The following is a 26,864-nucleotide window of genomic DNA, read 5'->3' on the forward strand; positions in this document are numbered from 1 at the left end:
TCTGGGCTACTGTAGAAACATGGCGGCTCTGGACCTTTAATAACTGCTACTTTAACCCAGATGGCATAAGATGGCAAAAAATAGAATAACAATATTCATTTGTATTTACTTTAACAGCACCAAATTACACACATCTGTCCAGGAAATCATTGACCCATAAAACAAAGTGTTTCCAAAAATGTATCTCTTAATAAAAATAGCTGCCAATTTCTGAAGATTGACAAATTGATTAAGCAACCAATTGTTTTAGCTCCAAGAGTATAGTTCTTACATATATATATATAATTTCTTACGTCTAGCCTATATGTTTCTGCTATATTATTGTTGCATCCGTCTGTAACCTGTGCAATATTCTATTTTAACTTAAATCACCAAAGTAAAATCAAAAAGTAATAAAACAATTAATAAAAATGTTCTTGACATTTTGTATTTTTCTATTTCATTTTGTTATTTAATGTGTATTTCTTGTTTTCTTATCCTCTATGTTCTATCTGTAGCTGCTGTAACAAGTGAATATAACAATAAAGTCTATCTTATCCTATCTTGTCATTCCAATAACTCAACGGCCTTAGGACCCAGATCCTCCAGCGGAAGAAGAAACTCCTCACCACCACCACCATCCTCCTCCTCATCCTCCTCCTCCTCATCCTCCTCCAGCCTCCACCGCTATGATGCTGCTCCTCATCCCACAAGCTGTAATAATGTGTTTTAGTGTGTTAGTTAACGGACAACCGGAGGACTCCAGACTGACCGAGAGAGCTTATGTGAATTTACAGAAACAGAATTTAGGTGAGACCCGATGGGAAGTAACAGCAGGCCTGTATCAGTGCAGGCAGGGATGCTCCTTTTAAAGCGGTTTATAGTTCAAGAATCATCTTGTTGTCTTTATTCTAGAGGGGACAACTGACCGCTAAAGACAGAGTTGAGTTAAAGCCAATAACAGCGGGTTAATCCACCATCTGAGAGCGCATGTTTTGTCTGTTGTTATTGGCTGTGATCGGCTGCTACAGATTGTGTCCTCCTCTTCTTCTTCCTCCTCTTCCTCACAGTCATGCTGTGCAGTGTCTTCGCAGTCCTGCTGCTGCTGATGATCATAATGGCTGTGTGTGTCTACAAACCGCTGTCCCGTCGGTGAACCTGTTCCCGAGGACCGAGAGATAAAGACCTTTAGTCCAGCCCGGTGCAAAGCGACACCTGCACTGAGCCCACCGAGGAGCTCAGAGCCCCCCCTACCGGTACCAAGACCACCTCCTGCCAGACTGAACTGAGGGGAAACCGAGCCCAGGCTGCTCAGTTATTTATTAACTGGGGTTTCATTTGTCATGAAAGCAGGTTGTTTAAGATTACACCTATTTATTTATTTATTTATTTATATAATTTAAAATGGCTTCTGTAAAGGGGTTGTTATAAATGATCTGCCTACCTTTACTGCCAATAATCTTTGCTATTTTACTTGTTATTTATTTGGAGTAAATGCTGTAATTACTTGTATTTTTTTCCACTTTTAAGGCCATGTGTTTGTCTTATTAGCCTGTCCTGAAGGGAAATTTGGTCAATAAGTCTGCAGGCCTTCAAACATTAAATACATTTGAGTGGCATTACAAAGGGAGAGAGCTGTCGATGCTTAAATCTGTATCGGTTAAACCTGCTCATCAATCTTCTAAAATTAACTATAGGGCTATTTATTTTTATATATTTGATTGTGTGACACATCAACAACTACTAAAGGTTAAGGAAATGTTGTAAGGAGGTGTATTTTATTGTCTTATTGGCCTTTAAAAAAAGGAAATTTGTTGTTTAGTCCACAAGTAGTATTTCAAAGTTGCTCTAATCCATTTCTCAAAGGGGGGTATGCTGGCGTACTGCAGGGGATATGTGAGGTTTCATTTAAAGATTATCAGTCATAAATAAATAGTAAACTATTTATACTGTAAGTTCAATAAAAAATACTGTAAATGTAAGTTCAATATTGCTATTTTCAAAGAATGCAACAAATTAAATCACGTTCACAATGATATATTGCTGCATGCATATTGTACCCTCTCAAGTATTTTTTTCATACCAAAAATGTATTGCACTCATCAGCGGTACTAAGCTGACAAAAAAAAGAACCACTGCTCCAATCATCATTGGAAATAATGTTGATTAAGGTTTCTGTGCAAGTTAAGATCAAGTAATGACTCAAATTTTCCCCCTACATGTGAAAATCTCCTACTAAAATAAATCTGTGGGTTTCTATCATTTTGTTCTGTGTTTGATTAGTCAGATGGAGGTGGAAAAAGGAGATCTACAAATGAACTGTCAACAGAGAACTACAGGTCGAACACACAACTAAAATAATAGATGGAAGAAGTCAGCTTGTTAATAGAAATCTTTCAATTAAAACTGGCTCCCATTCTATTTTTATCATTTAGACCACAATGACATCTATTTTTATGACTGATTCTTCCAGTAGCCTTGTGTCCTGCACTGTATTCCTTGATTATGTGCTATATGTAGAGTGCAGCTGTTAGGGCTGATATTACCATAGCTAGCAGCTATTCACTGCAGATATAGTCTTCAAGAGGTCAACACTTGCACTGACCACGTAAAGAGACCCACTGGTTTTATATATGGACATATCAAACTCATTACATGAAGTACAGCAGGTTGTCTCCCTTGTTACCAGCTTTTGTAAATAAATCTCATGCACAAAGTCACGTTTAATCCTCATGGAAATAAAGTGCTTTATTTTAGAAACAACATTTAGAAACAGACACATTTTTCTTAAAATTTTTAACATATTAAAAAAAACCTCTGCAGCTGGAACGGTGCATTACAAAGATCTGCATTAAATTAACCAAAGCCAGCCTGTTTTTTTTTTTTTTTTGTTTTTTTTTTTAAAGTCGACTGTTCAGTCAGTTTGGAAAGTTGATAGTTATAGTTAGTCCTTTTTTTCAGCTGAAGCCCCTGAAAGTCAGACACGGCAACGCAGAGAGACCTTGGATAAGTGGTTGGTTGTCAGTGAAATCAACTATAGTGGTTAATGCATGTAACTCAGCATCACCTTAGTACGACTGAAACCTCTTTATCGTGTTTTTAAGTTACAAAATTTTACAAAATCAGTTCAAAGGTTTAGTCTGAGTGGCACATCATATTTCTGTCAGTCCCTCCTGCCCAGACAAAAGCATTGTCAGAGCAAAGCAATCCCTTGGCACATGCTGAAGAAACTAATTCTACATATGGCGGGCATGCTTGATCTTTGAGTCTGTGCTGTATTTTCTTCTTCTCGGAGGTGTAGAGTTGTTTGTGGCTACAAAAGGCAAACAGATTGCCTTCAGGAAACTGAATAATCTCTGCAGCAATGGTTTGTGTGACTGCTTCTTAACTACATGACGGCTGTAATTCCACAGACAGACTGGTCTTTGCTATTAAAAATGTAATCGAGCCGGGAAAGTTGAAACTCCATCCTCGTTGCAGCAAACTTCCTCTCACAGCAACATGCTTTTGTTTGAGTCTGTACATTCACAAAGTACGAGGAAACGCATTATGATTCATTCATTACTTATTAACTTTTGACTCAATGGAGCAAACTTTCCGAATTAATATCAATATGGCATAGAGTGATATGCATGAGTGAAACCATTTCGCACCAAAGAAACCAAGTTACAATTTCCGGTAGTTTAACAACTGATTTAACAAACTAATTCCAAAGTGAAGCGAAAGTGTGTAAAATTGGAACCCTGAGATTTCCGTTATTCAGTGAAACCCACGGTACTCAACAAATAACTCTTGTAGGAAGACTTCATAGTGAAAACACTCAAATCTGCACCTTTAGGTCTGCAGTGCTAGTAGCTTTGTATTGTGCTAGGTTGTTTTCATTCTAGCTCCTTAAAAACCAGAGACTGAGGCGATAATAAACAGAACAACAGCGCTCTGGACTTTAAGTGTCACATTTTGAGTGCGAGCACTACATGAAGTCACCTTGAGTAGCCAAACATTGTTATTCATAGAACCTTAATTACACTGATTTGACCCCACTCCGGACAACAACATTGATCAACACACGTGGGTTGCTGCTGTGATTCGGATTCGGAAAAACCGAGGAAAGAACAGACTCAAAATGATCTCAAAGAGTCCACGAATTAAGCTTGAGGATGGAGACACACTATGCTGAGATAGAAATATATAAAAAGGAGTATGCTCTTACCAAAAATACCTTTTGGAAAATATTGGATACCGAGAGTCTGATATTGCCTGTGCAAGAATGATTTGTTACAGAAAGAAATCTGCGGTTGCATAGATGACTACAGTGGTTAGGAAGGAAAAATTTGAGGTGTGGTGGTTGCTTCTGGATCTGAAAAAAGTTGTATTATTATTCCCTCTTATTCCTTTTTTTTTTTTTTACTTCTCAGTGAGCGATAGCTGCAATATTCTCTCCAGCTCCTCTTCCTCCTGCTTCCTCATCCTCTCCTCTTCCGCTTGAGCTCGTGCAGAGAGCTCCATGGCCAGGCGGAGCTCTGTGTCGGGGCTAGAGGTGGAGTGGGAGCTGGCAGGGCTAGGGCTGTCTCCGTATTCCACCAGCACCCCCTCTGGGATACTCCTAGAATAACAGTGACACGGGGAAAGTGAGAACCAGCTCTGGTCTGTGGCCTTTTACTGACACATACAAGAGGTGAACAGGACTGTTCCTTTTACCACATTAAATTGTGTAACTGCTATGCTAGCAACATTAACCTGTGGTCCTACCTGTCGCTCTGGCTACTGGGCATAACGTCAGTGAGATCCCCGTCAGTGTCATCCCAACCTCCCTCCTACAATGACACAAACATCAGGAGCATTTAAAGGATGCGGCAGATCGCAATATAAAGGAGCGCATGTGGGGGAAATGAACAGATCTGTGTGTGGTGAGCTCATTAAGTGATGATTGTTCTGACCTGGCCCGGGCCTCTGCGAGACTCCAGCAGACTCTGGTGGATGGCGTACTGCAAAAGCTCCTCGTCGTTGTTGGACACGGGAGTGTGTCGGCTGCCTCCTCGGCGGTGGTAACTGACAGGCACCTCAAACACTGAAGGACACACTTGAAACGGAGGCAGTGCTGGACAGAGGAAACACAGACGTGTAAATACTTTAATTAGTTCTTCCATTAAGTTGCAATTGCAACAAGTCATTGTAAATTCTGTGTGACGTTGCAATTTTGTCCATTTACAGCAACTTTTCCACAAATTTGACCAATTATTATACTTTCCCACGAGTTACACTGATCACAGCAGTCCCCCGAGCAAAGGTTTGAGCCATACATCACCAGCTACTACCGATTTTATTGTCACTGGAACAATTTTCACTTTCTTCCACAAGTTCATTGAAAAAAAATGCCTAATACATTGCAACATGCATTGCAATTTATTTTTAAAAATCTGCCATGAAATCAGACATTTTAGGCTGCAACAATTCCCAAAAGAAGCCCACGAAATCCTAGAGGGACGGTTTGATATACAGTCAGATTTATTGGTTAAGTTGGCTGCATTTCTAAAGCCTAGCAATAATTTGTTGTTTTTATGGTTAGCTTATTTTGGAGCATTGAGCACTAAGTGTGAAAATCAATAATAAACTGGCTGAATTCCTACCTGCAGCTTCTTCGTCTTCTCCTGAAGATGTTGGTGTGGCTGCTGGCGTTGTGTTCGCCTCCTCTTCAGTACTGCATTTATTGACGTTACCGAATGTAATCCTGGCATTCAGCACATGAAACAGTGGAATCTCTGCAAGACAGGAAGCAACAACAGATTAGATGTAAAAAGAGATATCAGAGAGGGGGGATGGTACTTTAGCTTTATGTACTTCTTAAAAGCGTAGTTTAACTTGGTAAGAATGTCACACCTATTTTAACAGGAAATCCAGGAGGAAAGTTCAGGGTCACAAAGTCTCGTAGCCGTGCAAAATGGGAACTGGTCCGAGCCATGAGGTCAATAATGGGGGTCACTTGCTCCACCAGGGACAGAGGATGTTCCTCGCTCATCCACAATGTACCTTTGAACCTGTATGACACAAGAAAATGTATTTCCTGATATAGAAAACACACAGCTATGAGGTTTCTATAGCCATACAGCTGCATTTCTCACTTCTGTGTTCGAATGCTCAGTTCAATGGGTCTGCCGATGTCCCTGTCCCCCAGGTCAAAGTCAGGATCAAAATATTCCTCCGGAGTGATGGCAGTGGGATTGGTCGCAGTTGCATACTCAAGGGTCAGGTCCTAGAAAGAAGCAGAGTTCAGTAATTCAGCTGCCAGGTGGGGAAAATTTTTTTTTTTATGTGATAACTGTATGCACGTCTTACCCCCTGTGCACTTATGTGCTGCTCCACAGTCCCCAGCAGAGACTCCAAGATGTTCCTTTCACCTTTGATAAATAAAAAAAGTCTAACTTCAGTACTCTCATTCAGTTTCAGTCAATATATACACTGAAAATATATATACAGAGGACATCAGAGTAATACATGAAGAATATTTTCCACCTACTCTTTATCCTGGCTTTCTCCTCATCTGTCAGATGCTCCGTTCTTGTCCTGATAACCACGTTTACGTTGTTCACGCTGAAAACCTGAGAATCCAACCAGAATCTAATGTCACGTACTATCATAAATAAGATCCATAGTTTTCAGTAGCACTACACTTAATTAAAAGAAAAATGTGTAACGCCTGCAAACCTTTGATTCAAATCCATTGACCACTTCAGTTTTGTCACTTCTCCAGCCCCAAATCCCCGACTTGTTCCTGGGAAAACAAAAGCATCATTATAGGCCAGTGTTTGGTTTGTCTGTTCTGGGTGACTGTAAAAACTGTTTTAACATGGTGGTGTCTGTAGAAGAGGATCCGCTCCCTCTGTAGATAAACTCATTCAAAGGTAACGAAAACACAATTATTTATTGTCACCTGTGTTTGAGTAAATTATCCAGATGAAGATATATTATCAGGCTATTAAGTTACACGCCTAGTTAAATTTGCTCACATTATTAATATCTATTATAACCCGACACTGTTTGTTTACTGGGTTACACACACACACCTAACATGCAAGAGTGAGGGTTGATGGTAGAACGACCTTTGTATTTTAGACAATTAGATGCTAGGATGATACTGGAAATATCATCCAGAGGGCACTGCCAAATGATGACACCTAATTTAATCACTGTTTACACAGCCACCTCGCTCAGAGAGTAATGACATTAAGTGTGAAAATACCATGAGATGTCAACTGTCATCAAATATTGTCAAAGAGTTTGTTCTGGGCTGATCAAAGGAAATTGGATCTATGTGTGTTGTGGGGAAAAGGATGAAAGAAAAAGATGTGACTCTTGCCTCTCAAAAGCAATATCCCTCGTGTCCAAGTAGGTGTTGACAATAGGAGTGGTCAATCTTTTGGCAACTTCCTGTTCAGCAGGCTGCATCGACTCAAGTGTGACATCCTCCATTTCTTGGGATATGTTGAAGCGTTCAGTGTCCACCACTTCATCGTCATGGTTCACCTCCATCAACTCTGCATATGAATCTGTCAAAATACAGTCAGCAATAGACTTAAATAATTATACAGAACTAGTACAAGTCATAGAGGGAACTGTGTGTGTAAGAGAGTTCAAAGACAAACCGTCTCCTCTGAAGATGTAGCTTCTACGCCCTCTGATCCAGGTCATGTTTTCAAAGCCTAGAAGAGTGGCATCCACTCGCAGGCTGGCGCCACTTTTCCAGATGCGACAAACATCACTTGGACAAACCCGGGACAGAAGAGGGACTGTGAAACAACAGCACATGAATGTCCCACAATGGAAAGAAATGCATCCGCACATGAAAAACAATGTGGTTCATTACCGAACAAAAAACGAATGCCTCAAATACTGAGAGGAAGGTATGTAGTTTATCCTGTATGACTTGATGCTACCAAAGATTATGTGTTCTATGTGGAACCTAAACCTAATGAACACTGATTTGCTGACAACCAGCCTGTACTACATGAACAGGTTACCATGGACGCAGTCTATTTTTTTTTACTTTTATGATATATATCCACACACAAACACACACAAAAGAAGAACTTACTCCAACTGGTAAACTCCCACTTCATTTCCATATAGAAGTCTGGAGACTGTGGATGAAAAGATACACAGAGCAATTATTCCCTCTGCCAGTAAGTATTCCCATAGATGACGAGACAATGGAGAAATATATAAAAGTAAAACCTCTCGGATCTTTGACAGCAGCTCAGGCACTCCTCCCAGAGCAGTGGAGGCTTTGAGGTAGTCTCTGCGTTGAAGCACTAACTGAACCATCTCTGGATCTCCGGTGCTGACTGCCTCCTGCAGCACTACAGAGACAGACAAGTATAAACAAACCACTAAACCTTTTAAGGGAACAGCATCTGCCCCCCAGGAGTGGCAACTGTCCATTAAAAAAAACCTCAACAATGACGGTAATAACGAAAGGAAAGTGAAACTGTTTTACTGCAGTCAGAGGAATGGATGTGCATTTTTCCAAGAAACCCCATTAAGAGCAGACGAGGAGGTTAATCTGAGAAGAGCTTTAAGTGATCAAACAACCCACAAATCCTCAAAAACCATATCCGTAAGACAAGCGAAGGAAACGTTCATGGGATCGTAGCATTCTTTGTCTGGTGATGGAGCCAGTCTTTAATAACTGACCTGTCCAACTCTTGGCGTTTTCTTTAGTCACTTCACCGCCGTGTCTGAGAAGGACTCTCACTGACTCCAGGTGCCCGAGCGACACAGCCAGGTGCAGAGGTGTCCGACCTCTGGGATCCACGGTCTCAATGTCATTCTGGGGAAAATCAGGGAGAAACCCACACATGTGTTTCCTCTGCAGCTTTATTTGTGTAAGAAACTTTAGGCCATCGGTTTAGACTAAATACTGCAGTGTTGACATTACAACCTGTTTTAAGAACAAAAGAGCAGAACCTTGTAATACGACGGCTTTCACGTCATTACTCAGAGTCATAGTTTTACACCTTTAGGTCATCACTGATAATGATATGGTCAGTGCACTGACAACAAGACCGGGCATCATGTCTGGTCCTCATATGAGTCATGCTACTGAGGTTAATCTGTTATTGATCAGCATTGCTGGGTAGTATCAATCATAGCGACTGCATCATAGTAATTATGTTGCAACAACACCGAGTATTAACTGTAGTGAGTTGCTCTGAGGAAAAACATTAGAGATGCTTTTGAATAGTGTTATCTGTTGTTTGTTACATTAGTCAGCTGCATGTTACGCTGGACTGCCGCTGTAAAGATGACAGGACATGATAAAACACTATAAACTCTCTAATTATGGCACAGTTTATTTTACAGTCTGTAAGGGCAAAAAATATAAAATTATAATAAAAACATCATATGACATATCTTAAATCTCAGTCTCAATAATCTTAATTTTGAACAACTATTAAAATCATGATGAAGAAAACGAACATGTTTACTTCTGGAAAACAAGATTTGTATAACAGGACATCTCTGCAGCACTACAGTATCATTATAATACCATTTATCACACATTTTACCTTCATCAAAAACAAGTGCAGCTTCTTGCAACTTCAATAACATTAATATGAATCGTGCAGCCCTGCAGTCTGTACATTGTCAGCTAACACAAACATTAACATTGTATTAGGTAAAGCAGTTTTTGGTGTTATCATTCCTGGTCAGATGATAAGATAATCCATTGCATTGGGTTTAGCAGCCTGGATTAACAACTGGAAAACAGACAATTAATCTATATTAGAATACATTTTGTTTTTAAATCAACTTCGAAACCTGTTGATAAGTGAATTAGCTGTGTTTTTCCCCCCCTCACTGATATTATAAAGTGTTTTCTGAGTGTGACACTACGGAGCATCTGTCAACACGACTGGCCTACTTTATCTTGGATGGCTACGGAGATTTAACATCTCTCTCCCGGCTTCGTGTAAACTAGCAAGCATTAACTGTGAAAGGCATAGGTGTGTTACCAACCTGTGCTATTTCTTCTTCCAGTTTCCTGTAGTCATTCTCCCACACTGCGGCGTGCAGAGGAAACTTCACTCGGAGGTTGTCGCTAACGTTAGCCGTGGACATCTTCCTCTTCACGGGGCCGCTCAGTGCAACGTTAGCCCGCTTCTAATAACTACAGCCATGGGGAAGAAATAACAACTGCGATACACACACACGCTACTTGTGCCAAATTGTACGATTGATATGAGCCATGTCTTCAATATTGGACACAACAACGTCGAAATATCCAAACCGGTGTCCCAACTTTTCCCTCAAGCCTTCCTCTAAATAAAACTTTTGAACAAGGAAGTGCCAGGCGTAGTATTCAGTAATGACAGGGGTGTCCTATATAGAAATTTAATCACAATCTAATTAATTTCATCTAATTAAGGTAGTTTTCCGATTTCCTTTAAAATTTAACTTATATTTTGTCTAATAATAATTATTTATTTGGTTGATAGACGACAGAAAGATGATTCGTAAATAAAACCATCGACGTTAGAGGAAAAAAAAAGAATAGTCGGTTCCAGTTGGACTGAACCATTCCACATATCCGCAAAACATTCAAAGTACAACTCCTATATATAAACATGATTCCCTGTCATACTTTTATGTATTCAGTGTGTTATATAAATAACTGAGTTTAACAATAATTTTGTCCTGCGAAAATGAACAAAACAAACGTATAAATGTTATATCCAGACTGTTGTCCCCTACAACGTGGAAATGAGATCGGCGTCTTTACGTTTCGGGAAGGGGAGGGACAGGGAGGTTTAATACCTTAACCTTTACCGCCAGCATGTGACAGTGTAATTATATATACACAAGATATTTGGTAGTTTTAAACCATATTAATCACATAATGTTATAATATAATTTGTGGCGGTTTGCTCTATGTATATATGCTCGTTTGGTTCCTCTTGCTGTTCTGCGGATACATAGATTTTAACCTAAGGGTCCATTGAGCCACTCTGACCCGTGTTGAGTTGTTTATATGTTAATTTATGTAAAAGTAAATTCGTAATATTGATATACAAAACGTGTTTTAATAGATTACCACCAATGGGTGGGACTCCAGTACGCTTCGTCCCATTATTAGTTGCATTTTAAAACGTACTTTTATGTACCGTGTCACAAAGGTGAATAGATCAAGCTCACCTCTTGTACTTTGTGTTATCTTATACCCTCAGTTAAGTCTATCAGGTTGTAAACCGCCCAAACTTACAGCAAAACTCAACCAATATTTACATTTTATTCTTAACCGTAGCTGTACACAAAAAAAACAAAAACACTGGTTTAGCTTTAGCTCACGCAAGCGACAATGGGGGACTAGTTTACATCCTGAGAAGGCGTCACCCCGGGGCACGCTGTACCCACGCAGAGTAGGTCACAGTCGCAGCTGCCACTGGGAATGCTGCAGCTCTGCGCAGCTCTGTGCAGCTCTGTGCAGTCTACCAGAGACTGAACAGCAAACTACCAAACGACCACAGGCTACTTGGCTAATCAGGTGCTAATAAGTCCGCTAACTTGCAGGCAAAGGCAGCATTGTACCTTAAAGTCTATTGGGGGCGACGTTATAATGGCTGTAGCCCCAAAACGGAAAAGGGTAGCAACAGTTGAATGAAGTAGCAGGTCGTTTGTTTGTGTTGTTGTTTTTTTTTATTATTTAATTAGCTAGGTCTAAGCTAACGCGGAAGGCACCCCCACCTCCTCCTCCTCCTCCTCCTCCTCCTCAACCACTCACACACACACATAGTAATCAATGGTTAGCATAACGTAACGGAGATAGTCTTTATTTTATTTCTTCCTCCAGTAAAGGATGTCGAAACGCCTGCGAAACACTGAGCTCTGCGCCGACTGCAATGTTCCCGGTAAGCAAATTCAGACTCTCCCTGCAAAAGTCTTTTAGCTGTTAGCTGTTTGTTTTATTCCCTGACGTTTGAAGCCTTGCACTTCACTCCCCGGGCTTAAATCAGATTATCAGTGCTTGTTTCTTCTTCACAGTAAGTAGTCAGATATTGCTGTTGACAGGTCTCTAACGTTATAGCTCAGTTGCTGAGGATCCAATTAGACTTGAAAGCAGCTGTCTTTTTACTGGCGACCCCCTTGACTGAAATTACAGTATATTCAATGCAACAATAATAAACTGTACAATGAACCTGAGTAGTGAACACAATAACTGTGGGAAGTTCTAGTAGATTATTTCGTGGTAATATTGTGCCAGAGATGCAGGTTTCCGGATATTTTTAGGGTCTTTTAATACAATTCTCTCTGTATTATGTATTTTTTTCAAACTATTATTACAGTAGGCTTATTTTCATTTACAAGTGCAGTGTTTTCTTCGCCCTGACACTTCATCTTTTGTTGTTTTAACTACTTCTCTAATGCAGGACGAGGCTGTTTAGCAGAAGTAATAGTCTAAACTTAAAAAAAAAAAATGCAATTTATTTAAGTTTTGTAAACAGAAATGAACAAAATGCTGACATACAGGCCTATTTGAGTTTCTTACGTTCCTTAAAATCAAGAAGGCCTCTTGGGGAAGCTTTGGCTTTGCTCTAAATAATCAGGCAGGCGTTTTTTTTGGTGTAATCTCACAGGTTCGTCATCGTCCCAGGTATCAAACACTTTGTACATTAGAAATAATGTCAGTGACATGCAGACGTTTCCAGCAGATTAGAAATGTAATCACCCCTATATGAAATATCATCTCAGCTCAGTAGGAAACTGCTGTGTAAGCTCTCTGGCATGTCTGAAGTTCAACTAGGATGACTGCATCATTCAGAAAAAGTCAGTGGGTACAGTGGTCTCCAGTCATGGTGCTTCTTTGTACACCACACTGGGATGTTGGTAGTAAAAGAAAACCCCAACCCCATGTCGACAATGTAAGACTGAACTTTTGTTGACGAGGAGTGATTGAATGACAAAACTCTTAATAGTCTGGATTTTTCCTCCACTGATCCTGTGAATTACGGAAAAATAAGTATGTTTTTATTTTAATATTGTGAAGAAAGTGAAGTGAAAAGCAGAAATAACCTTTTACATCCTAAAGCCAAATCTAAAAAACTGTCAGATTGAACTCTTCAGTGTAATGCCTGCGTCGATTGGTAGCAGATTTATTAGTCCAGATCAAATACTGAAGACAAGTTAATCCTGTGTGTGTTACATAACCTCGGAGAAATACCAGCATCTTCGAACAGATTGTCTGTTTTAAATCGTATTAAGGACGATCAAGAAATTTAAATTAAGCGTACAGTCATTAAACGTCTCTGGGAAAGCCGAAGAAGTAATAGTTGCATCAGGTGTCACACACTTCAAGTCCCATTTATATAGAAATGACGTGATGTTTTTAAGCAGGCACAGGAAGCAAAACAGGATGCTCAGTGAATTGACCACATGGTTTCAGTGCAGAAGAGATTCCTTTTTTTCTACCGTGGCACCAACACACGTGTTATAACTGTAAGAGAGAGAGAGAGAAAATAAAAAAATCTTGTCTATTGCACAAAGATAATCAAGAAAAACAATGACGAGTATGTTAAATATTCAGCACCTTGTCTCTCATCATGTTATTCCAACCAGTTAAAGCCCTCAGGTCTCCACAGCAGCTGGCCTGGGTTGCCCCTCCGTACAACTGTTACCAGTTGTTGGGTGTGAATATTTTTAGAGTTTCAAGATGTGGTATTAAATTTAGCAGCACTTGTCGAGGAAAGGGTAAAAGAGGCATGTCAGCACCATCTCTCAGGTCTTGGTGGGGAGTAAATTAGGAGGAGACGCTGGAAAAACGAGGGACCAGAACTTGACCAGCAACCCCCAGCAGCTGTTCCCCATACACCTCAGCTGCTGCTAAGACACTCACAGTCTTCACTGTCCGTCCTGTCACAGTGCCAGACACTCAATCTGCTTAACAGTTTAATAGCTATCAAGAGTGTCATATGAATTTACAGTATTTTTGGTCTTGAGATGTCTGCTGCCAGAAGAGTCTCGCCCATAAACGGCAGACGGCACAACTCTGACATTTGTGTTAGGTAAAGTATGCTAAATAGGTCAAGGTTAAGTAAACATATTTATTTTGGTCGCAGTGTATTCTGTATCCTGTAAGTGCACTCTGTCTCAGTTTCTAACGCCGTGCATTTCCTGAATATGCTGCACTCACATTCTTGATAGCATTTCTCTTTCATTTTTTTTATTTTTTTTTTTTGCTGTGTTTTGAAAGAGGAAGCCGCTCTGTTGCTCAACAATAAGGTTGAGGTGCTTCAACCTACAACTGCTTGTCTTCACTTCCTTTTTAGACAATGCATAGCTTCACCTAAATCTGGGCTCCAAAAAGGCCATAAATGCTTATTATGGCTACCGTTGCTACTGCCCACTGGGGGTTTGGCTTCTATTAAAATTGTGTTTGTCTGCATGTCGTCTGAGAGCTTGCTCGAGGCCTGTTGTGCCCCACATTGTGTTAACTGTTTGTGTTACATTAGCCTAAATAATGTGTCCAGGTGGTCTGGGCTGGACACTTAGACTCAGAGGCTTTAAAGGACAAGAGTGGCATCATGCTGTATTTTCTTTATGGTCAAAAAAATCTCATGAAAAGACCAAAACCAATAATTTCTTAGTATTTCTTTCAGGACGTTTTCCTTCTCTGTCTGTGGCACTCACCCCCAATCAGCCCCCAGTCTTTTTAATGAAGACGTACATTTTTTAGAAATAGGTCAGAAATATGATAATGTTTGTTATGGACTATTTTCAGTCATGGATTATCATCCTGGATTTGGTGCTGCGAGCCTTATCCTTTAAACACCTGTCTGTAGTAGTTTCAACACCATAAGCAAGAGTTTCCCAGGCTCCTGTCAGCGAGGAACAGAGAAAAAGGAGAAGTGGGGTGTTACGACTCACATTAGCATCATGTCAGTGACTTGAAAAATGGTTATGAATGTAAAGAGAGGATATGACTTGTGATAGCTTTCTAACTGACTGCCGAGAATATCTACAGCTAAAGAGAGAGTAAATCAGACCTGTGAGAGCTGCAGGATACAATATTGTACTTTTAGCTACTCCTTAAATGACATTTCGTTATGTCATCAGTTGTGAGTCATCAATTAGATCTCTGCAAGTGTCTTGATTTTCACTTTGTGGTTTTCTCTTCCTTCCCAGAGCCTCGCTGGGCCTCGGTGAACAGGGGGGTGTTGATTTGCGATGAGTGCTGCAGCGTTCATCGGAGTCTGGGCAGACACAGCTCACAAGTCCGCCACCTGACGCACACACCGTGGCCTCCCACGCAGCTGCAGGTAAAAACACAGGACAGGACAGGAAGAGGCTGAGTTGTTGCTCCTGAAACGCCTCGAGATCACGTTATCTTTGCACACAATCTGCAGTATAATATTCAGCAGGCCTCTATCTTTGCTCAATGTGTTGACAGTTGTACATCAGATCCCACTGAGGTGCATTGATTTTGTCCGAATATAGAAAGTGCTTGTTCAGGAAGGGAACTGCCAGTCAGCATTCTGCAGTCTAAATCAATGGGACACGTTTTACAGGTTTCTTTTTTCATTTCCCCCTAGATGGTTCAGACATTATACAGCAATGGTGCAAATTCAATATGGGAGCACTCTCTTCTGGACCCTGCATCTGTGCTGAGTGGAAAACGCAAGGCCAACCCTCAGGACAAACTGCAGTGAGTTCTTGTTCTCTATAGTCTATTTAATAAGCAAAAAAATTTGATTGTTGAGCGTCCAAGTTTAGCATGTGCCACTCACTCACCGGCTGCCTCTTTCTTTCTGTTTGAACCTCCACATTTCACACTGTCCCAAAAAAGCCCGAACAAATCAGAGTTTATCAGAGCCAAATATCAAATGCTGGCATTTGTCCATCGCATGCCTTGCCGGGAGGATGACAGCTCAACAGCCAAGGATTTAAGTAAGGTGAGGAGAAACAGCTGTTCACAGTGATTAGGAGAATGCTGCAACATGCTCTTGTGCAAAGCTTTATTAATTCATAATGATACTTGCCTTTTCTTTTCAGCAACTTCACTCAAGTGTACGGACCGGGAATCTCGAGACTTGTCTGAGGTTGCTATCCCTGGGAGCACAAGCAAATTTTTTTCACCCCGTAAGATTCACCTGCTGTACTTAAAACATTTTCATCCTCGCTTTTTTACTTTTCTGTTGATTTTAGATCATATTGGTTTGTCATGGTACTCAACCTCTCCTCTAGGAAAAAGGAAACACTCCGTTGCATGTAGCTGCAAAGGCAGGGCAAGTATCTCAGGCTGAACTATTAACGGTTTATGGGGCAGATCCCGGAGCCCCCGACAGCAATGGCAAAACTCCCATTGACTATGCAAGGTCAGCTATTTTCATTTATCTTCTATAATTCAAACACAAGATCTTATGGGCCTTTGAAGTATTACATAGTGCTTTTGAACTTGTGTCTTTGTAGGGAAGCTGGCCACCATGACCTGGCCGACAGATTGGTGGAGGTTCAGTACGAACTAACTGATCGCCTGGCGTTCTACCTGTGTGGGAGAAAGCCAGGTAAGCAGTGAGACAGATATGTAATTCAACTATTTAAAAATATGGGTCAGTGAATGTGTGCATGTGTGGTTGGAGTGAAAAACCACACATGCACGCACATTCACAGAGTGAAAAAGTCTCTGCACATAGATTTCACCTATGTGACAATCCAAGCAGGAAAAAAACCAACTGCTCCTAGTATTTAATTCGCTTTGTGAATACTGATTATGTTCTATATCTAAATCATGCCTAATAGAAAGTGTTTACATTCCCCATAAGTATCGATGATGTTGTTGGCAGTCATCCAGAACGTTGTTGTTGTTGTTCCTTTCAGATCATAAAAACGGTCAGCACTTCATTGTTCCACAGATGGCTGACAGGTAAGAAAGCATAAGCTGTAACATGATGTACGTCGACATTAAGTGATTTGTCTGTGAATTAACACGTGTCTAAGTGAATGAGTTTAACTTCACTCTGAGCAGCAAAGTGAGTGCAGCGAGGCACTTGTTTACCGCTGTGTTTTTTCTCTGAGGCCTGTTTGGACACGCTGTTGAGATTGCTGCAGCATCTGTTATCTGTGTCAGAGAAAACAGACCCAGTGAAGTAGTTAACATACCCAAAAAACTGCAAAAAAATTAGAATTCCAAACAAATGTTTCAGCTCAGATTGCAATCACAGCCGCTGTAGAATAGTCATTGTGCTTTTTCACTTTAAAATGATACATTTGATCTTTTTCCTGCTCTCTTTTGATGGATAAGGAACATGTAAGTATCACTCATAATGATGTGTGTATTACAAATTGTAATTGTATTATATGTTGCATGTGTTTATGAAAGTTATTGTCTGTCTGTAGCAGTTTAGATTTGTCAGAACTGGCCAAGGCAGCAAAGAAGAAACTGCAGTCTGTAAGTATTTTTTCAGAGTCACTGTACTGAGCTCTCTTTTCTCCCTTTTACTTAAGTCTGACTAAGTGTAATTTCCTAATTTTCATGCAGCTCAGTAACCATTTATTCGAGGAGCTCGCCATGGATGTGTATGATGAGGTGGACCGGCGAGAGACTGATGCAGGTGCGGTAGAATTATCCAGTAAAAGCTCTCACTGATACTTTAAAACCTCCACTGGTGTTGCACCTATAATGTCCTCTAAACCTGACACCGCTGGTCTCATTCCTATCCTATTATTTGTAGTGTGGTTGGCTACACAGAATCACAGCACGCTGGTGACAGAGACGACTGTGGTGCCTTTCCTTCCTGTGAATCCAGAGTATTCATCAACACGAAACCAGGCGAGTCCGCTTTCCAGAGCTCCCATTCAAACACTTTCCTGCTGCGCGTATTTACTTTGAAGTTAGATTGCTGCAGATTTGACTTTGTTTTTCTTTTTTAGGGGCGCCAGAAGCTCGCAAGATTCAATGCACATGAATTTGCAACTCTTGTGATCGACATATTAAGTGATGCAAAGCGCAGACAACAAGGGAATTCAATAGTCAGCCCCAAAGGTGAGTAACTTGTTACTTTATTCCAAGATCCCTTTGACTATGAAGTGTCGCACAGATACGCAGTAACTCTTCCACTGTGTGTCCCTTCATTCCAGACAATGTTGAATTTATCCTGAAGAGTGTTAGGCATTGTAGTGATAGCCAGGACAATGACCAGCCTGACTACGATAGCGTGGCGTCTGATGAGGATACAGATCAAGAGCTCCCCTCGAGCAAAGGAGATAGGACCAAGGTATCTCGTGGCATCACTTTGACGAACGAAAACACCTCTCTCTAGGTGCCTTCGCCGTGTCGTATTTTAACCCCTCTCTCCAACAGAGCCTGGACTCGGACCTCTCAGACGGCCCCATCACTATGCACGAATACATGGAGGTGAAAAACGCACTCTCTGCCTCTGAAGCCAAGGTCCAGCACCTCATGAAAGCCAACAACAACCTGAGTGATGAGCTGAGGCTGATGCAGAAAAAGGTATCCCCCGCGCTGCACCAATAAGATCACTAACACCGGGGGCCGGACTGAGGGGGGGCCACAGTGGTCAGCAGTGCCCAGTGTGATCGATCTCTGGTGTGGAAGCCCTGCGGGTTGTAATGAGGGCCGGGCTATCTGAATAGGAATGCTCTGTTGCAAGATAAGGCTGCTGCGACACCCTGCTGGTCCACCCTCTGTTTTGGCCAGCATGTTCCATTTCATAACTTGAATTGTAAACTGGAGATTTATTTTGTTTGTTTGTTTGTTTTCTGGATTTGAGAAAAAGAAATGCACCCTTACTCCAGTTAATAACAAAAGTTGAATCCCCCTTTTTGTAATAAATAAATTAGAGTTAAATCTATTCTGTCTAATGTTACTAACAAGCATGTTTTAAGAAAAAAAAGCATGAAGTAATTGACAGTGGTTTTTAATCCCTTCATAGCATATAGTTACTAACTGAAATTGTATGTGTGTGCCTTGCTTCATCACATATACTGTGTTTACTGCATAGAATGTTTTTGGATGATTTCCTTTAGTACGTTTTATTGTTTGACTTTATTTTCTAAGTGGTTTACATTTCATAGGTATTTTATAGAGAGCACCTGATACAAACCTGGAATACTGTTACTCTGTTACATCTAACTGCTGATTTATAGACGTGACACTGTTAAGATTCTGCACCAATGTATGACCCAAAATATTTTGAAAATGATAATTTTTGGCCACAGATATTCTAAGCATGTTAAAGCTTTAATTTTCTTGTGTTTTTTTTTTTCTTCTTATGTTAAAATTGCTTTAATTTGGCTGTTTGGAAGGAGCATGCAGATCATTTGTCTCTCTTATTTTCTGTTTGTATGACTCTTGGTTACACACAAGAGGTACTTGTGACGCTCCCCTGCAGTAGACATACAGCACTGTAGCGTACTGTACTGTTTTTGGTGATGTGATTTGGTGTTGTGTTAGTTTACGGTTGAACAGATTCTTAAAAAAAGCTCACATTCAGATGAAGATGAGGAGAAAACAGGACATGTGGCTTGTGATGACACATTGTAGTAGCCCTTTAAAAAGTATAATTCAGAAAATGTGCACACCATATTTTTAATGTAGTTTTCTCTCCACTTTAATTGGAATAATTATGTCATTATGTCAGAGGGTTAGTAACTAAACCATACTACTCTGACCAGTACACAAGATCTACCATTTACTTTGCACTAAATGCAGGTAGTTTAATTAATTAAGGCTGTTTTTTCTTCACCCAACCTGATATATCTTTGACAAAATCGTCTTGATTTTGTTCATTCTTGAATGCCCTCTTATCCTCTCACAATTCTTGAGTCAATCCGTCTGTACTGTGGCTACATCTTTAACTGCACCTGTGTTGCTGACCTATGCAACGATCTTTTGCTTGCTTATCACTTGCTTTGCATTTTTTTTCAGACCAAGAGAAAATTTCCCCCCCAAAACAAAATTCATGTTATTCCTATGATATTAGGAGGTTCAGTAACAAATCCCACTTATGGTCAGTTTGATGGATATTAAAGGAGAGCTTAAGATGATATTTATGGGAAGACGTTCTCAGGCATGTCTCTAATACTTGAGCTCAAGTAAGTATTCTGTCAGCTCATAACCACGAGACATGAGTTTCCCTGTAAGTCATTGTAAATAGAGAACTTTGCATATTGGCCAATACAAACTACAGATCCGATACACACGTGTTAAGCCTGTATGATTGCTATCATTGTTGTATGGCCTGGCTCAGGTTAAACCCTTTGTCAGGGTCAGTGTAGGGCGGGTTATGACTTCACTACCCTCTGGAAAAAAACGGGACTGCTGGGAAGTAGCCGGGTCCCGTTTCAGGGCTAATAAATTACGTGGTATCGGATCAGTGCACAGACACTCGTACTCGCCAATACAACATTCCAAATATTAACTGAACTTTCTATATCATGGGAATAACAAAAAATCAAAAGTTATGTTCTCCAATTTTATAATATGATGCCCACAGATGTTTTATTCCTGCCGAATGAAATCCTTGGCAGAATTAAAAGACTTTAAGCATGCTGTCAGTAGCAGGCTGTCAGGTATAATATGAATATTTTGAGCAACAATGGGATAAAGGCTGATATGTTATGCTGTAAAGATAAAGTGGATCAGAACAGGGAACAAAGCTTGCTTTGCTGAGAGCACCTCTTAGTGTGTTGCTGACCGTCTCTTCCAGCTACAATCTCTGCAAAGCGAGAACATCTCTCTCAGGCGGCAGGTCACAACCAATATCTATCAGATCCCCAGCGGTTCAGACTACCCCGACCCCTCCAGCCCCTCAGCCCTGAAACGCCGGCAGTCTGCGCGGGCCAGTCGGCCCATGTCTATGTATGAGACCGGCTCAGGCCTGAAGCCCTATCTCCCTAAAGGGGAATCTCCCTACCCAGAGGAGGGTATCCCCACCCTGCAACCCTTCCCACCTCATGTAAGTAAGACCTGTTCCCTGCTCTCCTTTGCCATTTCCTCTCCACTGCCCTGTTTCTACCACTTTCCCTCATGTCTTCACCCTGTCTGCAAACCTTTCTCCCTGCCATTTTTTAAATGTTCTTCCTTCCTCATTTGCCACTCGGTAGGTTTTTTTTTTTTGCAGCATCAGAGGCACAGTCATCAGAAAGCACAATGTCGTGTTTAGACACAGCCAGTCACATTTCATCTTGTCCAGATACATTTTCAAAACCATTATCTGCATTTATCTGTTGTTTACTGGAGTGCTGTTTGTTTGTCAGACAAAACGTAGTTATACGCTCAAGGAGATGCTGTTATTCTGATATACTTTGAAGGTTTGTACTGTGTTTTATGTTGATGAAGCATTAAAACTACCATACAAATACTGTGTTTTTGTAATGCATGATAATTTCACAGACTCACTTTATCTTCTCATCTGTCTGGATTCTCTTTGATTCAAATAAGATATGTGTGCCAGTAAATTTGAGCCTATGAATCATATTTTTCTGGTGCTTTTCTCCCGATGGATTAACTCCTGGGCTCTCCAGTCATATTTTCTTTTCCAGGACGCTGAGCTCTGAAAGGAAATGGTTGTGAGCCCAAGGAATAAATGTAGGAGGATGGTCTGTAAAAGCAACTGAGCTCTTTTGACTTGTCTACATGGCATTGATTTATCGTAAGCTCAACCCTCTCAAAGAATAGAATTAATGGCATGGTCATGGTCATTGCACAGATATAGTTTTCCACCGGCTCCATTCTCAACTTACAATATCCGATGAACCCACAACTGGCTTGAAGAGACTTTTGGGACAATTCCTCTCATTCATTTAGTGTTTTAGTTTGTATAAACATTTCTCTTTTAATTTAAGGAATTTGTGTCCTTAAAATGTGATTTGAACCCTGTCTTTAGACGGAAAGGGGCGCTTTTGTGACCACCTCTTCATCCCTCCCCTCATTTCCATCCACCCTGTCTTGGTCGAAGGACGAAAGTGCTCAAAAGGTTAAGTACATCCTCACTCGGCCCACATCTTGTGGGATGCAGCAAATCCACTCGGAGCCCTTTATCATTTCTACATCTCCCCCCTCCCTGACTTTCCCCTGTCCTCTTTATGCTGCTCCTTATCTGCCCTGCTGCATGAGCCGCCCCTCCACCAGCTGCCCTCACCATCAGATACCTGCCTCCATCAGCATCATCCTCATAGCGCGGATAAACAGCTGGAATTGTGTGGTTTTGCGAAGGTGAAACCTCTGCCTGACTGCTAAACGTTGAGCAGAAATTTGCACTTGCGATGCAGCACTTACGCTAAGTTTAACGCTTTTTCTTTTTTTTCTCTCCAGAAACCTGTGTTACACATGATGTGGAAAAACTTTGATTGTACAAAGTTTGTTTCATTTTTATAAAACAGCCATCTGTCTGTAATAAGAAGAGAAACAAACTTGAGTATTTTGTGAATTATATTGTTAAATGTATTTTTTTTTTTTTTACCTACAGAGAGAACTCATCATGTTTTTCATTTCTCAGTATAAAGAGAAGTCCTTTTTTTTTTTTTTTTTTACTATCTCTCTAACTAATGCTTGGCCATTTTGCACAGTGAGCTTCAAACAGCATGCTCTCACTTCCTCCAGTAACACAGAAACACTGTTATTTAAAGTCTAAAAAAAATTTATCAAAACATGTATGTGCTAATCACATTTTCTGAGGCAAGCTTATGTGTGTTGCATTTTGTCCTGCACACAAGAGGAGGAGTTCGTTTAGACTTTAGATGGGAAGGGTATGAACATACAAATGGGTCCTGTGTGGCTTGAGTGTACTTGTTTGTCTCTGCTTCCTGTTTCTAAATGTAGCTTTGAGTCTGAAAGTGAATCTGCATAAAGTTAAGTTAGCATCTCACATCAGAGCGAGCCCCATCTGGTGTGAAGATAAGGCATTCCTGTTTTGTGTGATACACTTTATAGTCGTGTTGTATTTTATCAGTTTTATTTATGAACTCCTCTGAACCATGACTTCCCCTCCCTTAAACAATGACCCTCTAGGGTCTACTTCCCTTTAGGTTGTTGGAGGATGAATAAGGCTTGTGTGTCATGGTTCTTATGTAATGTTTCTAGCCATGTGTTGCTCATTATTAGTATTGGCTTTTTGTTTGTCATCCGTGAATCCATCCTTACTTCAGGAGTTAAAAGTTTTTCATGCACAAATTAAAATATTGTCACATTTGATGATGATCTCCTGAATGATCCTAGAGGATCAGGTCATTTTCAAGCAAGCGAGTCAACATTGGTGATTATGTCAAACTGATGTGTATTATCTGCATTGTTTTACTAATCCTATATTGAACGCTTTCAATTGATTATGTGCTCTTGCTTCCCAGCTTTATTGGCTTGTCTCATTCAGAGTCCTCTGCATTGCTCTCTCTGTTTATATAGGCATACAACAAATAGAAAGGGGTACATTTACAATATATGTGTCTCTTCTTTCTCAATAAATTTGACATGTAGCATTTAAAATTAAGATTTCCTAACAGCTGGTTGTGGTTGTGGTGCTGGAGGTCTTGCACGAGACCCATTATCAGTTCGGTTTTTTTGCTTTCTCTTTTCTGTCTAGGCCACGAAATTAGAGAAGCAAAGCAGCATGCCGGAAAGTGACTATGACAACACATTCAATGACTCTGAGATGGATGATTCAGGGTAAGCTCATAAGAGATGAATGAGGGTTTGTCGTAAGTGATAAAAAAGAAAGACAATAAATTTTCTGACTTCTATATACAGTTTAAAAAAGGGGTTTTCAAGATAAATACTGTGATGTTTTGTCTTTAGATTGAAAACAATGAACAGAGATTTTGGCAGTAGACATGATTTCTTCTGAATTTCCCTGCAGTTTGTGCAGGAGAGGGAGGCTGAGGAGCAGCGGCTGGCTGGGGGAGGGCAGCTCTATCCCTGAGCTGGATGATCTGGAAATGGAGCCAGACCCCACACTTCCCAGCACAGAGGACGTCATCCGCAAAACCGAGCAGATCACCAAGAATATCCAAGAGCTGCTGCGAGCTGCTCAAGAGAACAAACATGACAGGTCAGAATCTGGAGACAGACATATCTTTCAGTTTGGGATCTGGGTTTTTTTAGCTTTAATTTCTCTGCTTCCATTTTAAAAACCCTATGTTCCTCTTGCACTGATCATTATTCTGTTATGTTTAGTTGCGTTTATCTTCTATCATTTCCCCTTTATGTCTGTTATCGTCACTCTTCTCCCTCGTTCTACTTCCACTTTACTCTGCTGTTCTGCTGTTGTTTTGGTGTCATGGTGTCCCCGTCCCTCACCCCTGTGAGCAGACCATGTGAACGCGAAGGTGTGCGTCGGCTCAGGCACAGCCTGGGATGCTTCAGCACACTGGTGCCCTGGGCCGAGAAGGCCCCCCCTTCCCTTCAGCCGCTCAGCCTGCGGTCCCCTGACCCCACCTCCTGGTACTCTGGCCTCTGTCCCTGCCTCCCAGGCACAGTTTTATTTTCCTCTCCCTCACACGCCTCGTCCTTTCTCTTCTGTCTCACCTGCTAACAAGCAACCTCTTCTTCTTTAAAGTGCTACTGAGTGTGTGCAGTTTTTAACATGCCTTCATTTAATTGTTTCTCTTCAAGCACTGACTTTCAATTTGCTTCAGCTAGTTGATGAAGTCACATCAATGCAGTGACTTGCTTTTGATATATAGGTGACTGTATTTGATGTAACATATTTTTCAGGTTGGTGTTATTTCTGCTGTGTGTCCATAATTTTCTTAATACAGAAAAAGTTTCTTGTACTTAAATAGCATGTTCTGTTCATTGATGTTAACCAGAAGTTGAAGATAATATTGCACGGTGTGTGGTGAAGACTATATAGCATCTTACTCTGTAAGTTGACTTGCATGTATGGTATCTGGTTAATTGATATTTAATCCGTATTTGTTCTATAATTTTGAGATTTGTATAAATATGACATCAACATGTTGAGCTCATCGACAAATCTCTTCTCCTCACAGCTTCATACCCTGCTCAGAAAGAATACATGTGGCTGTAACAGAAATGGCTGCCCTCTTTCCAAAGGTATGGATGTATTTTGCATGGTTTCACGGTCCAAATTCCCAAGTATTTTCAGCAATTCCCGATGTATTATTTTACTTCTTTAATGAAAAAGCAATAAATAAACAATATATATTCTTGTGTGTTAAATGTTAATATTAGTGTTAAAAGAAGTAGAGAGAGTAGACAAAGTAGGTTCTAGCCAGATTGAGTTCTAGGCCTGCAGAGGTCCATGTGGCACTAAACCCCCTCTCTTTGCACAAATCTGTTTACTTTTAAACAAATACGTTGCGTTAGTATCAAGATATTTTAACATTCCTCTGCAGAAGCCGCGCTCAGAGACTGTGAGAGGCTCGCTGCGCCTGTTGACCTCCAGCGCATACCGGCTTCAGAGCGAGTGCAGGAAGGCGGTGCCTTCAGAGGGCTGCCCGGGACCGGACATGCAGCTGGTCACCCAGCAGGTCATCCAATGTGCTTATGACATTGCCAAGGCAGCCAAGCAGCTTGTCACCATCACCACAAAGGAGAATACCAACTAACAGCACTTACAAGGCTGCAAAGCCGTCAGCATCTCAGTTTTGTTCTTATATATATTTTTAATGATTCTGTTGGGGTTTTTTTTGTAATTGTGGTATATGCATGCATTTGTTTTTTTAATTTATGTATGAATATTGATGATATTTAAAGCCAGCTCTGCAAAATCTGAGCATTAAGGGAAAAAGTCAACAACTCAACTTAGGGAAATGCAGCTGTTGTAATAGCACAATTGCTCTTGAGGTAAAAAAACAAAAAACAAACAACAAATCATGTGGCAGCAACTAGCAGGCCTGGGAACTGTAATGTTTCTACAATTACTCTTCAACAATTAGAGTAAAACTTGCTCTTAGTTACAATTTATTTTCAATCAGTCCGTAATGTAAATACCTTTTTAGCGAGAGAAAGAATGAAGCACACTACAGTAAACCTACATGATGATATTGGTTATTGTTATCAGTCCAAAGACAGACACGCGGATGCTGAAAAGCCATAAATGAGTCATGAATCCACTGTCATTGAATGCTATCGCTAACACTCTTGTAGCTAAAGGAGCATCCTCTCATTAATTGCACTGTGCAAGCATCATCATACTGTAAACTTTTAATCTCCAAAAAACAAATTGACCATTTAGTGAACTTCCATTAAATGTTGGGAACTTCATTTATGCACAATTTGTAGCTCTGCGATGCTAATGTTTGTTGCATCAAAAAAGCTATTTATATGGTTTTGTCCCGCGTCCAAGTGTAATCCAATCTGCAGTGAACTTATTGCAGCTATTTATGTATGCCCATTTGTCAAGTTAGTGAATGCAAATAACACTTGTTCAGGGGCCAAGTTATATTTTTCACCAGCACCAAGATGTTGTTGTATTAAGTTAAAATCATTCGGTGTGTTTCTAACAGGCTCCACACTGCATTGTATTCTGCGGTCTCGTGTGCCATTGCAGTGTTGGTGATGTTATTCAGAGCTAATAGCCATATTGTACAGTGTGTATGTCCAAGTGTTTTTGTGCTCTGTTCCGTTGCTGCTAGTTTTGTATTTAATGTGCAACATATGGGATAGAAGTCTAGACGTCTCCTGTATAATTGTGCAACTCAATGTTCATCCACACCAAGTGTTTCAGAGTTCACTGTCATGTTGAAATCTGATCAAGGTAATGTCCCTCTCTGTACTTGGATGGAGTGCAGGGATGTATGTGATGCAGCTGTTAAGTTGCACTTTGGAAAAATAATTATTTTCTAAATAAACTTAATTTATAACTATAGCCTGTTGTGGTTTGCCAGATTGTGCATTTATCATGTACATTTCCTTG

General features: G+C 40.5%; 2 protein-coding genes and 1 long non-coding RNA gene across 13 annotated transcripts; 2 read left to right on the forward strand and 1 right to left on the reverse strand.

The window, feature by feature from the left end:
* The first annotated feature begins 624 nt into the window (after positions 1-624).
* On the forward strand, positions 625-2,238 carry LOC127375506 (uncharacterized). The gene is made up of 2 exons (XR_007887377.1): positions 625-789; positions 1,050-2,238. It is a non-coding gene; the product is annotated as an uncharacterized LOC127375506 (long non-coding RNA).
* Positions 2,239-2,696: 458 nt separating this feature from the next.
* Positions 2,697-10,520, reverse strand: ankrd13a (ankyrin repeat domain 13A). The gene is made up of 15 exons (XM_051421426.1): positions 9,994-10,520; positions 8,668-8,803; positions 8,209-8,333; positions 8,069-8,114; positions 7,620-7,763; positions 7,334-7,523; positions 6,682-6,748; positions 6,494-6,575; positions 6,313-6,374; positions 6,099-6,229; positions 5,857-6,014; positions 5,607-5,738; positions 4,917-5,077; positions 4,729-4,793; positions 2,697-4,582 (listed from the first exon to the last, which is right to left on the reverse strand). Exons 1-15 carry the CDS (start codon positions 10,093-10,095, stop codon positions 4,384-4,386), a joined length of 1,800 nt encoding a protein of 599 aa, XP_051277386.1. The 5' UTR covers positions 10,096-10,520; the 3' UTR covers positions 2,697-4,383.
* An 892-nt stretch (positions 10,521-11,412) lies between these two features.
* Positions 11,413-26,816, forward strand: git2a (G protein-coupled receptor kinase interacting ArfGAP 2a). 11 transcript variants are annotated; one of them, XM_051421417.1, is made up of 21 exons: positions 11,415-11,882; positions 15,154-15,287; positions 15,561-15,673; positions 15,815-15,920; positions 16,021-16,107; positions 16,213-16,343; positions 16,438-16,532; positions 16,846-16,891; positions 17,368-17,416; positions 17,507-17,579; positions 17,700-17,797; positions 17,899-18,010; positions 18,106-18,242; positions 18,329-18,478; positions 20,697-20,945; positions 21,876-21,965; positions 23,568-23,650; positions 23,841-24,032; positions 24,293-24,424; positions 24,976-25,039; positions 25,342-26,816. In XM_051421417.1, exons 1-21 carry the CDS (start codon positions 11,831-11,833, stop codon positions 25,552-25,554), a joined length of 2,406 nt encoding a protein of 801 aa, XP_051277377.1. In that variant the 5' UTR covers positions 11,415-11,830; the 3' UTR covers positions 25,555-26,816. The 11 variants fall into 11 exon arrangements, 9 of the variants coding, with proteins under 9 accessions (XP_051277383.1, XP_051277377.1, XP_051277384.1 ...); XM_051421416.1 differs by having other exon boundaries at positions 11,417-11,882; positions 17,365-17,416; XM_051421420.1 differs by having other exon boundaries at positions 11,419-11,882; positions 17,365-17,416; positions 24,293-24,453; positions 25,342-25,490.
* The last annotated feature ends 48 nt before the right edge of the window (positions 26,817-26,864 follow it).

Source organism: Dicentrarchus labrax, unplaced genomic scaffold (genome assembly GCF_905237075.1).
Source record: "Dicentrarchus labrax unplaced genomic scaffold, dlabrax2021, whole genome shotgun sequence".
In the NCBI taxonomy this organism is placed as follows: domain Eukaryota; kingdom Metazoa; phylum Chordata; class Actinopteri; family Moronidae; genus Dicentrarchus; species Dicentrarchus labrax.

Excerpts from the sequence above, each read along its gene's own strand:
- ankrd13a (XM_051421426.1), bottom strand. The coding sequence starts at position 10,095 with ATGTCCACGGCTAACGTTAGCGACAACCTCCGAGTGAAGTTTCCTCTG. Across the intron at positions 8,334-8,667 it reads AAACGCCAAGAGTTGGACAG|TGCTGCAGGAGGCAGTCAGC; the intron begins GTCAGTTATTAA and ends CTGTCTCTGTAG. Across the intron at positions 5,078-5,606 it reads AGAAGACGAAGAAGCTGCAG|CACTGCCTCCGTTTCAAGTG; the intron begins GTAGGAATTCAG and ends TCCTCTGTCCAG.
- git2a (XM_051421416.1), top strand. The coding sequence starts at position 11,831 with ATGTCGAAACGCCTGCGAAACACTGAGCTCTGCGCCGACTGCAATGTT. Across the intron at positions 15,288-15,560 it reads GGCCTCCCACGCAGCTGCAG|ATGGTTCAGACATTATACAG; the intron begins GTAAAAACACAG and ends ATTTCCCCCTAG. Across the intron at positions 16,344-16,437 it reads ACTCCCATTGACTATGCAAG|GGAAGCTGGCCACCATGACC; the intron begins GTCAGCTATTTT and ends GTGTCTTTGTAG.